Raw genomic sequence first — 14,018 nt, forward strand, 5'->3', positions numbered from 1 at the left:
CTCTAAATTTGGAGGTCCGTGTTTGCTCTGCTCCAAACTCGTATCATTTCATTGGACTTCCGAGATTGAATACTGTTCGTTATCTTCATATTTCATTCTTTTAAAGTTTAAATGGGTAAACTACGAATTATGGAGTATCGATTTTATTTTATTTTATTTTTGGACTTAATATTCATAAAAACCAAAATAATAAATGTAGTAATTTTATGTTCTTGATGTTCTATTTATTTAAAGTTATCTAAAACTCGACTGTAAGGCTTTTATTACATATTTCTCTCTTAATGTAAAAATATTTTGAAATTAATGAAACTACGTTTGTTTGAAAGAAGGTTGACGATTCACATTTATTTTGACAAAGAAAAGCTATGAGGTTGCACTTAGAACTACCAACTGTGGTACCCCCTCCCCCCACTCAACCCCAAAAAACGAAGTTGCTAGCTATGAATGAAACATTCTTTTGCTTTGAAATAAAACTTTTTTATTAGAAGTTTCATTCTTTGATTTATATTTATGTTAGCTAAATAAGTGCGTGGGTAGGTCGTTCCTGTTCCGCACAGGAAAATCGATCAATTGATATAAAACATCAAAGATTTGACTTGTGAAAGCAGTTATTTCAATCTTATTAAACATATTGAACGAATTTGTTCATTTCATGTGAATTGAATACGTTCACGCCGTTCCAGTTTTCTGGATATGCAGTGTAAGTTTGCCCTCATTTTATGGTCCATGTGCTGAAAAAATAAATAAGATGAACTTAAGAGATTCGCGTAGATATTAAAATTCAATACGTACTTGCCCTATAGGATGGTGTATGAAAGGCTCATTCTTAATACTATAATGCATTTAGGACTACTTTAGAGAAGTAAATGAAAATAAGTTAAAAAATCCTTCTAAAGTTAAGATGGCATTATTATCAAATTTCACTAATGCCACCGTATCTACTTTTAAATGTGTATATAAGCAGACCATTGGTAAATTTCTTTCAAATAAACTGAAAAAAATATGACTTTCGTATATACAAATAATTACGGCAATCAAAATAAAAACAAAAATCCAGAGTTTTTGAGTATTCATGCATACAAATTAAATGTTTATTTGGGTTTTTTTTTCTGCTAATGCATGTACGCACCATTTTTTTTTTTAATTGACAAGAGAAATGTTATAGTATAAATTATAGACTCTTTAAAAAATTGGCGTTGATACAAAGTTACTTTATGTACTCTTCCAGGAATATACCGATGTTTCAAGTGGCTCAAGATGTTTCAAGTGGCTCATAAGTTTATGAGTAGGAGAATATTGAACCATATTCACATTCGAATTGTTTTATTATATAATCCGGATTTGAAAATAAGACCTCAAAGACTGCATGGTTTAAAGATTAAAGATGTCCAGATTTCAAGTAATAATTTCCGTGTTTTATTTAGGTAGTGTGTAAGACATGATTTACCGTTGAAATGTTTGGATTTTAATCCGGCGATAGGCTTGCCAAACTTTTTTTCTGCCAGGATAGCTGGCCCTGGCCGTTGCAACTATTGTTAATAAAGTGATTTGAGGCGCCGCTTGTAAATTCAAAATCACTGCTAATTCAGGGAATATGCGGTATTATATATAAAACCGTTTGAGCTCGTATAGATTATAAGAGACTATAGACAGACTATATGATATATACATATCATATATGACATATACATGCGTAAAGAGACTATAAATAGGCCATATGATATATAAATTTCCTTATATGCGATAGTCGGCAAAATATTAAGAGAGAGAGAGCGTTTATTTATGTACATAAGGTTAATTTTTTGAAAATATACCCTAACATTTACATTTTCAAATATCTTTGTCCGGGATAAAAATAAAAATAAGGAAGAAGCTTTCTCATCATAATTAACAAAATTGTCTTCTTGCTGTTTGCAGATAACAATACACTGGACGGAGCTTGCAGACTTCTTTGATTTCTAATTATTGAATAAAATAATGTAAATAAATTACTTTTGTACTGAATAAAGGATCAGGAAAAAATGTAAATATAAGAAAAAAATGTCTAGGTTTTTGGTTTTATTATAATCATGAAACACTATGCTCACGTCTTCGGCGTTTATGCAAATCACCATGAGAGCAAAGTGGTTGATTACGTCATAAAAAAAATAAAATAAAATTTGAAAAAAATAGTGATTTAATACTACAGAATGCAAGATATCCGAGTCTATTTTACCATATTCTTTAGTATCGTTGTTTTGACTTCTTTAAAGAGGCAAATAACAAACTTTCAGCTACATATATATTGCCAATATTGCTTCTTATAAGGACATTCATTCTATTGTTCCTAGTAAGCAAAGCTGCTGAGATATCCTACAGGGAATGTGTCTTGACTGATGCAGATGTGCCTGCCAATTGTGTACAACAAAACAAAGAGTCAGTCGATAGGGTCATCTGGAACACGTTAGGATCTATTATTTCGAGCATTGGGAATATCATCAACGTTGAGTTTAGTGGATTTGGATGCCTTACAAATGAGTATATGAGTGGGAAGACGACCATGCACCACAAAATGTCCTCAAATAGTGGCCAATCGCAATCTAGTATGCACCTTAGCGTTAGGGAAACAATTTTGTACTTTACGTTGCTTACATGCTTTTTAACATTTCTAAACTATTTTTGAGCATATTACTCTTCAACGCACGTGTTTATTAATTCATATTATTTCTATTTTTCATCCTTGCTGGGGTAGGGGGTTCAAGAACGCAAAGTAGATGTATAGTAAAAAAAAAAAAGTTCTTTCCTGTGCTTTTCAACCTAGCTGAGCTATATTGACCGTAATTAAAATATGTACTACCATATGTTAATATGTACTACCCTACATCTCAATGTAGGTACTATTTTATTTTTGCTGCTCCTAATCAATATAAAGGGATAGAAAATGAAAATACTGTGTCATGAAAAAAAATGCTTGACCATATATGGAAAAATTCTCTATTTTTGAAAAAGTAAAAGATTTTCTATATGACATATATTATAACTTCATTTCTGCATGCTATTTTCTTTTTCATGCCGTAGAAATCATTGTCCATATTAATCGTGTAGAGAAATTGTTTGTTTGGAAACCAACTCCACCTGAGTATTTCAGTGTTGCATTTTTCCGATAAATATCAAAGTATGACCAATCATGTCAATCAGATTTACTTTTAGACCAGACTAAAGCTCTAAGACATTCGCAATTCTCTAAAAGGACTGTCTAGCCACCAAATAGATTTATAGATGGGAATCATGATATGAGGTTTATTATTGCCTACAGTGCTTCCTCTGAAAGTGATTGCTATACCAGCAAATCAACAAAAAATATTAGATAGTTAGATGAACACCACAGAGAGTCAAGTGTCTGGTTATCTGGCCATCAGGCAGACAAGCTTTTTGGGTTGCTCATCTTATGTGAATGCCAAAGCCAGAAGAGTTGTCCAAATGAGACCCCCACCGTTTATCGACAATTAATACTATTGTTTAAAAAGCCGGATCCCTTCGTGTACATATAATTATATAAATGCACTAGACTTTGACCCGTGCGTGCACGGGTTGACATTGTTATGAATGCATCGATGTGCATATCGGACATTTACAAAATAGATACATCGACACATTCATATTGTAAGGTATTCTTTAAATAAACAATGAATGTGAATATAATTTTTTTTTTTTTTTTTTTTTTTTTTTTGGTGTTTGTTTTGTTTTGTTTTTGTTTTTTTTTTAATTATTGCGTAACGGCGTAGCGCAGAATGGGTTTGACCACCAGTTAGCTATAAATCAAGTCTTGAGTTCGAATCACGCCGGAGCTTACATAAATTTCACCCTTCCAAACAAATTTAATAAAAGAAATTATGGATGTTCATTGAAAATATGACAACAGCAAAGAGTTGAGCACACTGCTGATACATATCAAGCAAAGTAATGAAAATGAAGAAATGTGCTAAGGTGGTATTTTTACACAATCAGTTATTAAAGTAAAGATGTAAAAATTTTTGCAACAATTTTAACACTGCAGGTCTCAACTTGTTCAAAATATGACCTCAACAATAAAAGGGTTAAGCACGGCTAATACATATACTTTATATATACACAGGTAATAGACAGGTATATAATCTGTAAAAGACTGTCTATTTTGATAAAAAATAATGTAATATCCTTGAATTAGTACATAGAAAAAGTAATAAAAATAGAAGCTTAATTGAGAAAAAATAAAAACAAATTGGTGATTTTCAAGTACCAATGATGTTTAAAATATATAAAACAAAAGACAGTATTCTTCCGATTTATCGGTATTAAAGGCCAAAAATTGGAGTCTATAATTTTTATATAGTAGTTATTATTGTAATTTTTGGCGGAAAAAGAATGCCTACTTCACTAAGATGTGTTTCTAACTGGAGTTGTAACACACACCCCCACCCCCACCCCCACCCCTTCAGTTCCCCTTAAAAAAAAACATAAAAGAGGAGGGATAAAATAAATCGGGTAGTTACATTAATGTTGCTCCTACGATCATGAGCTTTTTGCCTCCGTTGAGATGGCCAGAGATATAAATAACATATAATAAATGTGTCTCCGAGATGGCGAATGATTACCCACGTGGCCACAGTATTACATTTGTATGGATATAAACTCAGAAACGATTACGATAATACAAACATAGGCGTCATAAGCAAATTGAAAGTGGGGTGGCTATTTGAAAGGGGGGGGGCTAAACCAACGAAAAAAGGTAAGCTCCAATTTTCAATGCCTATATTATGTCGATCTTTGCAAAAAAAGGGGGGCTAAGCCCCCCTAGCCCCCCCCCCCGGTTCCGACCCCCATGACAAATACGTGTAAATTTTCATTGGAAATCTGATATATATTCTGTTCATATATATTACTGATTTCTTATTAGAGAAATTATACAATAACAAATATATATTTACTTAGTATTTACTTTTGTCTTCTCTGATTTGAACACACTCTCGACCAACGGCTCATACATTCGTGTATGAGAGAGAAACGAACGACAACTTTGCAAGGGAGATTGATTTGAACACCGTGATTTAGCGTGAATGTAATGCGCACGCGCAAGATTGTAAAATCCAAAAAATCCAGATGATTTCCGGAATTTTTTGATGAATTTTCGTTGATTATTAATTAGCGAAGCTTAATTGAGAAAAAATAAAAACAAATTGGTAATCTTCACGTACCAATGATGTTTAAAATATATCAAACAAAAGTCAGTACTCTTCCGATTTATCGGTATTAAAGGCCAAAAATTCGAGTCTATTATTTTAATATAGTAGTATAGATGCAACAGTACATTCCTTTTCAAACATTTCATATGGGTATTGTTTTATGTGGCTTTGTAGTATCGTTTCATTATTAATTTTTTTTTAAGTTTGGCAACTGATAGGTGCGGTTTGTTTTCCTTTCTTTTCAATGTCATTTTGCGCAGATATCACAAGTATGTATTTTTGCTCTAGTAGTTCAACAGCAGGAGCATATATGTGTATCTCGTAGAGCTAATCAAATAATGTTATGACTGATAAGTATTGGTATGTAATTTTTGTTCACAATGTAATCTACAAATGTCATATGATGTAGCTGTTATAAGAGATTGTATAGAAGTTTGAATATTTCTGAGTAGAGGTATCGTGTTTATAATGATATGTTGGCATTTTGACCATATGTCCATTGTTGCAGAAATTTTCTTCACTGGTATTGTTATATATGTAATACACAGCTTGGTGATAAGCGCAAGTATGTAAAAATGTTGTGTTTTGATGCTCTTATTTTGCACACAGAGACGATATGTTCATAAAACTTATTGAAATGAATAATTTTTTTTTTATTCTAATGCAACTGCTTTGTAAAATGCATTTTGATTGACTAATGGACTGATGTTTGAAGCAGTTAAACGAGTGTTCACGAGAATGAAAACTTTTGACTTTTGATTGCGATGTCATAATAGAACGACCAAAAACACAACCATCCATGACGTATTTCATACGAAACATACCTTATATACAAAATCATACAAATCAAAATAAGACCTAAACATCAAACAAAATGCATAAATTGCATTAGAATGAGATTAACTGTCTTTGAATTCTCATTTCTTATTTGCGACCTTTAATACTGATATAACAGTCGCAAACATTCGTTTTACCGGCTTCGTTGACGCCTCGCCGGTAAAACTCAGCATGTGACCGTTAAATCAGCATTAACGGTCGCAAATAACAATTGAGAAGATGGTCAGTTCATACTTCATACTCATTACAAAATTGTTTCACAATTTTTTTTTCTCCGGGGGATATAAAGATTATGTATGTTGAGGGTTTAAAAATGAAAAATTATTCATCAATCTTACAACATTTTTTTCTATTTTAATTTCTCTTGGGGGGGGGGGGGGGGCATTTTTGACATCTGTTATTAAAGTTTGTTTCATTAGATGTTTATTTTTGGTACATGTATTTTCTAATCCTTGACATTCCTTTTCTGTTTCCCGATATCGATATCATTTACTCACACGTATTGACTTAATGGTTAGATCTTAGGGTTGTGTACCTTAGATTTACTATGCTTAGCTCTACCTAATTTCAGTCTTGTAAATCAATGTCATACGGTTTTATTTTGTTTATACAATTTTCCTATCCTTGATTTAATTGGCTGGTACGTATGAGAGTGGCGGAGTAGCCAGAGATTAGTTGATGCGAGTCAATCTACGAAATTCTATATTAAGATTCAGTTTGTAACATTTATTATATTTGGAATACTTATAATAAATTTTGAGCTTCAGAACTATTTCATCATTTGCAACAACGGTCCATTAATTCTACCTCGAAAAATAAAAGAATTCATCTATGGCTAGGTAATCTTCAAGTTTTACTATACAATTCTTTACAACTTAATGTGGCATTATGCCCCCTAACAAAAGTCAATAAAAAATAGGAAGCAACTGTTTTTTCGCCATCTGCTCGGTATTTTACGTAAATATCTGGGTATTTCGAATGAGATCTTTAAAAAGAAGCTCCCGTGTCCCTTAAGGCAATGGCACCTTACAGAAGACTCACTGCCCAATAGCCTTGAGTGCCAAGTAAAGGTCTAAATTTGAAGTCTCTCAGTGGGACCTGGTGGTATTCCATATGGGTTAAGGAAATAATCCTGGAAATGTCATACAACTGCAAAATCAATCATTATTTAGACAGATAAACAAATAGGCTAGAGAACAGATGGATTAACACGAGTGAAAACATTTAATTTTATCAATTTCCAATCTTGGTACCAATTATTATAAAGTTTTTTGGGTCTGCTTACTTGTTTTCACCAGCTTTTTTTTTTCATTTTTTTTAACAAAGCTAACGTTAGTCGTCTTAATAAAACACATGTTTTTTGTTTTTTTTTTTTGACATAGCAAATAATTTCAGAGACAAAAACACTATACATTGTGATTATTCAAAATGATAAGAGCATAGTAGGTTGTCAATTTATGAGATATGAAAGATACATTTTATGATGCAATGAGTTCAAGATCCATTGACAATTTAATAAGAAATTTAACTCTCGCTTATAAATAAATAGTTTTCCTTCATAAAATTGTCAAAATTAAAAGAGGGTCATCTCTGTTCAAGTATTCCCTTCAAAATATGCTGCAATAGTGTGCATTTTGATTATAAAATAGATTTCTTTTGGGAATGCATGACTTATAGTAGAATTTCAATATATGTGTATGTGAACAGAGGGAAGTTGAATTGTTAGATGTCATAAGATTTTAAAAATACATGAGACATTTGAGATTATTCATGTACTTTTTTGTGAAAGAAAGTTACTCACGAAAAGTGTTTAGTCCTGAATGAAATAATTTCATATTAATAAATATTGTCCATACGTACAGTAAATATCTTATCCAGTTGTTGTATATTTCGAATATTTCCGACAAATGTAATATGTAAATGTATTATGATGTAAACGTTATATCCCTTTCAGAAAATTCCAATTGTTTAAATGTCGTATAATCCAGAATGTAGTTAAATCATGCCCATTTCCGTGGAACCAATAATGTCCGATTAAGACAGGTTTGACTGTAATTATATTTGTTGGTGTGATTATCACAGCGATAGTTAAAACAAGAGGCCCAGGGGCCACATCGCTCACCTGAGCACTATGGCTAGAAAAAAGCAGAAATCAGTTCAGTCTTGAAAGGTTGAAAAGTTTAAATATAAAAATGGGGGGGGGGGGGGTCATGAATTGAACAAATTTGAATCTACATTATCTGAGGATGCTTCCATTAAATATGACCAATCATGGCTTTGCTGTTCTTGAGTAGAAGATTTTTAAAGATTTAACCTATGTATTCCTATGTAAAACTTTGATCACCCATTGTGGCCCCACCCGACCCCCAGGGGTCATGTTTGAACAAACTTGAATGTACACTATCTAAGAATGCTTCCATATGAATATGAATATGCATATCATGGCTTTGCTGTTCTTAAGAAATAGTTTTTTTTTTTTTTTTTTTTTTTTAAGATTTTTACTACGTGTTCCTATGTAAAACTTTGATCACCCATTGTGGCCTCACCCTATCCCCGGGGGTCATGATTTGAACAAATTTGAATTTACACTATCTGAGGATGCTTCCTTGTAAATATGACCAATCATGGATTTGCTGTTCTTGAGAAGAAGATTTTTAAAGATTTTTCCTATATATTCCTATTTAAAACTTTGATCGCCCATTGTGGCCCCAACCGACCTCCGGGGGTCATGATTTGAACAAATTTGAATCTACACTATCTGACGATGCTTCCATGTAAATATGACCAATCATGGCTTTGCTGTTCTTGAGAAGAAGATTTTTAAAGATTTTTCCTATATATTCCTATGTAAAATTTTGATCGCCCATTGTGGCCCCACCCTACCCCTGGGGGTCATGATTTGAACAAACTTGAATCTACACTATCTGAGGATGCTTCCATGTAAATATGACCAATCATGGCTTTGCTGTTCTTGAGAAGAAGATTTTTCCTATATATTCCTATTTAAAACTTTGATCGCCCATTGTGGCCCCTCCCGAGCCCCGGGGGTCACGATTTGAACAAACTTGAATCTACACTACCAGAGGATGCTACCATATAAATATGACCAATCATGGCTTTGCTGTTCTTGAGAACAAGATTTTTAAAGATTTTTCCTATATATTCCTATTTAAAGCTTTGATCGCCCATTGTGGCCCCTCCCGAGCCCCGGGGGTCACGATTTGAACAAACTTGAATCTACACTATCTGAGGATGCTACCATATAAATATGACCAATCATGGCTTTGCTGTTCTTGAGAAGAAGATTTTTAAAGATTTTTCCTATATATTCCTATGTAAAACTTTGATCGCCCATTGTGGCCCCACCCGACCCCCAGGGGTCATGATTTGAACAAACCTGAGGATGCTTCCACATAAGTTCCATATTTTCAAGCACAGTGGTTCTTGAGAAGAAGATTTTTTAATGATGCCATTAATTTTTCACAAATTCTTAATTATCTCCCCTAGGAAGAAGGCGTGGCCCTTCATTTGAACAAACTTGAATCCCCTTTACCCAAGGATACTTTGTGGCAAGATTGGTCGAAATTGGCCCAGTGGTTCTTGAGAAGAAGATGAAAATGTGAAAAGTTTACAACAACAACAACAACGACAACAACGACGACAGACAACGGACAAATTTTGATCAGAAAAGCTCACTTGAGCTTTTGGCTCAGGTGTGCTAAAAACAAAAACTACTTAGTTCAAGATTAGAAAAAACACAGACACATATTTTGCTTATAAATTCTACTTTCAATTGGAATGAAGTTTTTTTATTTAAAAAATAAAATGATTGTTAATGCGAGATGAATGCAGCTGCAACTTTTGCATAAAATAAACATAGCCCACGTACGCGTGTTACATAATTTTTTCAGCAATTGTTGCAATAAACGAACGAAGAAACTTTAGGGGGGTTAAATTTATGTCTGTAAAATAATAACCTTTCGAAGTAAGTTAAAGAACGCAAAATTTTGTATTTTTGATCTGTATATCATGGTATATTTCATTGATGAATTAAAAACTCACAGTTTAATTAAGAAATTATTCATACAGGTGACCTTGAAAAACCGGTTGTAACTAGTTACCGGTAAGCGATGTTAATGGATTAAGGAAAATGGTTTTCATACGAAACAAAGGAGGAAATATTCAGTAGATATATATATATATTCAAATGCAACGCTTTGTCAGCTATGGTAGGGCAATCTTTATCGACATTATGAATTTGTCTATAATTTTTGCGTATGCTTTTAAATTCTGAAAAAACAGAAGTCGATTAAAATAGGTATCAACTATTCTTTTGCCAAGTGCTCGGTCCAGTTGTGGGTATTTCAGATGAGACATAAAAACCCGTCGGCACGCTCTCGTTTCCTCACTGCACAATGACCCTGGGTGCTAAGTAAAGGACTATAGTCATAATGTGCGAAATAATCTTCATTACTTAATCTTTCTTTATAGACGATGAGGCAATATTTGTTTCCTAATCTTGACATAAAAAGACTTGTGAATTCATAGTTCTATGCATTACAGGGGTATATGTAACAAATATATTACAGAAAGCAAATATGTAACATATATGTTCATCAATCTTTTTTCCGATGTAAATCAATATCTGTTGAGCGTTTGCATATTTTCCTTTCGGGCCTAGCAGTTCTTAAAATAATTTTTATTTTTTTTTTTCTAAACTATATCTGTCCTTTGAAAATGTTTTGAATCCCCTCTACTTCGGGTTTTTTTTTGACAAATTTAGTTAGAAGGCATATCAGAAAAAAATAGAAAAGTTTGCATACAGACGCCGATAACAGTTTATCCCAATTATAAAAAACGCATAAAAGTGTTGCTCAGTTGAGCTCTTGAAAAGACAAAAAAATGCATGTGAAATGTGGAAATTTGTATTATCATATTTATACATTTACAATTAGTTTAAAATGGACAATAATTCATTTAAATCAAAACAATTTTGCCAAAGATAAAAATAATATGCACATTTTAAAAGAAAAATAATAGAAAATACATTCCCTGATGCTGAACGCTAAATTAACAAAATTAAAAAATTAAAATCATTACAGAATTTAGACAGTGGGCGATTTTTGCAATTATCTTTAAGGACATACACAACGTAGTTTGAACTTTGTCTTTTTCCCTGGAGTTGAAGAGTTCCAATACTTAAAGGAACTGTTTGCTACATTTTAATGTCTATATATGCTGTTGTACACTTCTTCAAAAACAAGTTTGGATAAACAAAACATCTAGAATATATGTTTAGTAATTTTTATATATTTTTCCTTGAATTATACAAGAATTTTCATCAATTGATATCTTTTCGAAACCCCTGGTAATGCATGTTGATTTTTTGTCTACGAACATCTGATGGCGCTATAATCTTAAATTAAGAATATCTTGAAAAATTATCAGTAGGTTAGGTACGGGGCGTATGTCCTTAACCCACATGTGTAAGTTGCGCTAATGGTATACAAATATTCCACAACAATACCATCCATAAAAAATCTATGGATAATTTAATTTAGAATTTACAAATAACAGGAAAAAAATAACACATCGCATGTGAATCATAAATTATAGTTCATTAAAATATCTATCTAAAAACAATATTTTAAATATTTTATATAAATAAGTCAAAAAAATATCACTGACTTAAAAAAGAGGACAATTTAAAACAACTCTCCTTATACAAAATTTCTTCTCAGAATAATTTTATAAGGTCAACCTTTTATACATGTTGGAATGTTGAAAATATGTCTCCGTGTATCTCACATATAATCTTACATAAAAAATAATCTTACATTATGACTACCAAAACGATATGCTGATTACAAAATGATGTGATCATAAATAAAGACATCCTCTAACGTGGATATAACAAATATTCTATCCAGGTTTCACATAATTGAAAATATTTCCAAGCTGCACAGGTATACAATTGCAAAATATGATCTTAAGTAAAAATAATGTGCATGACACCGTATTTTCTATCATATTACACTGTTAAATTATATAAATTAATACATGTAACAAATATTTACACTGTCATTGATTAAATAAACGCTGAAGTGTGAACTTGATTCAATTTTAATTTATGAAAGATAATCAAAATCAACGTCTGAAAATGTGCTGATTTTTTTCATTGTATTTGAATTGATGGAAAACGTTATCATTTTGCAGTTTTGGGTCTGTTAGATTTCGGTCTGAATCCTTTCTTCTTTGTTTCATCTCCACCAATAGGCCTATGAAAAAAAACATAAATTTATATAATTTTTTTTTCAAGCAACATACACGCTATATAAACGCCGATGTTTTATGTAAAACAAATGATTAAATGATTTGAGAAACATGATGTGTAATGAAAAAATAATACTTTCCACAAAGCTTTACTAAGTAAGTTGTTGTATTAACAAAATAATTAAGCAAGATCTGCAATTAAGAATTCAGTCTTTTCATGAATATTGATGAAGGAAGTGCGTAAACAGTATATAGACACACATGTCCGCGGGAAATCATACACGACGAGGAACATTGCATTTTGACTACGACTATGAATAAAAGGTTAATCAGTTTCTGTCATTACGGAGTAAATAGTTAATACTTGTTGCTTTAAAAGATAAGTATCTTTAAGTGTTCGACGTTTGCCATCCATGTCAAGTTATTTGTATACCAAACAGCCTACCTCGTTTTCTTGACGCCATTTTTATTTATCAATGTACTAAAAGTAGCTACGGTGTAACGTGATGCATTAATTTATATAGAGGCATTACTTTCCTGGCAAGAAACTAAATAATCATAATTTGACATCTTTATAACGCGTTCATTTTCAACTGTGTAATTTACAGTATTTTCGTAACTTTAATTGGTAAACAAAATAAATAAATTTCCAACCCTATTTTCAACTGATGCAAGTTATAGCGTGTATATCTTTAATATATCTAATAAACCAAAGGATTTTACCAATGAAGAAAAACATTTGAGCGAGCATATAAAACATCTGTCAAAAAATTGTTTTCAACTGAAAACTTGAAAAACAGTTCGAATTCTAGCAAAAAAAAATCCACAGACGTTTTAATTATTTTGACTGCAAATCAAAAGGTTTTGAAGCTCAACAAATTTTTAGGCATTTTATGCTGTACTCAATCTTCAAAATTTCATGACTATCTACTTACACCATGTAAGATTCTAATGGCCATCGAACAAAATAGGAGAAGACCCAGGCCTTAGTGATACCCTGGGACTGTTTCAGTTTGTCCATGTTGGCTTTGTTCTCCAAATTTTCGTCTCTTCTAGCTAAGGCTTTAGCTCTTCTCTCCTCCAGATCTTGTTGCATTTTTATCTTCGCTGCTTCCTCCATTTCTTTTAGCTTATTTAAAAATACAATGAGTTTAACTTTTTAATGCAAATTAAGCCCATGTGATCCCACATATTATGAAATATTTGAATGTTTTAAAACGTTTTACGTTGACTAGATAACTTTCAAATGTTCCCCATAACTGAATCATCAGATGTATGTAACTTTGTGATTAAGATAACCTATGTTAATTTTTACTTCTAGTCTAGTATCATACTTTTATTGTAAAATAAATAATATTTCATGATAACAGTTTTAAATTGAAACAAATCTTTTCACAATTTTTGCTACAAAAAAGCTACTACTTAAAAAGATTATATTAACAAGAAGCAAGAATTATCCCTGCTCACCTCCAATAATCTTCTTCTTTGTTCCTCTAACACCCTTTGTTCTTCTTCCTCTTGTTTTCGTTTAATCTCCTCATACTTAATTTGTTCTGCCAATAGCTCTTGTCTGAAATACAAATTAAATACACTCATAAGATTTTATAGATTTCAGAGCACAATTGAAAATTTCACTTTTTGATACATGTAGCATCATACAATTGGTGCATAATAAGTTTTTAAAGAAAAAGTCATCACTATGTTCAG

The 14,018-nt window shown here is 31.9% G+C and overlaps 1 protein-coding gene across 1 annotated transcript in view; it reads right to left on the reverse strand.

Moving 5' to 3' along the window:
- Positions 1-11,717: 11,717 nt before the first annotated feature.
- The window catches only part of LOC133178516 (calponin homology domain-containing protein DDB_G0272472-like), a 31,521-nt gene continuing 29,220 nt past the window's right edge, over positions 11,718-14,018 (reverse strand). The window contains exons 20-22 of the mRNA XM_061313205.1: positions 13,779-13,881; positions 13,247-13,440; positions 11,718-12,316 (exon numbers count right to left, since the gene is read on the reverse strand). Coding sequence (XP_061169189.1) covers positions 12,244-12,316; positions 13,247-13,440; positions 13,779-13,881 — 370 coding nt within the window. The 3' untranslated portion in view covers positions 11,718-12,243. The remainder of the gene's footprint in view (positions 12,317-13,246; positions 13,441-13,778; positions 13,882-14,018) is intronic.

Source organism: Saccostrea echinata, unplaced genomic scaffold (genome assembly GCF_033153115.1).
Source record: "Saccostrea echinata isolate AGI-Se365-2 ecotype Australia unplaced genomic scaffold, CSIRO_AGI_Sech_v1 ptg000003l, whole genome shotgun sequence".
NCBI lineage: Eukaryota > Metazoa > Mollusca > Bivalvia > Ostreida > Ostreidae > Saccostrea > Saccostrea echinata.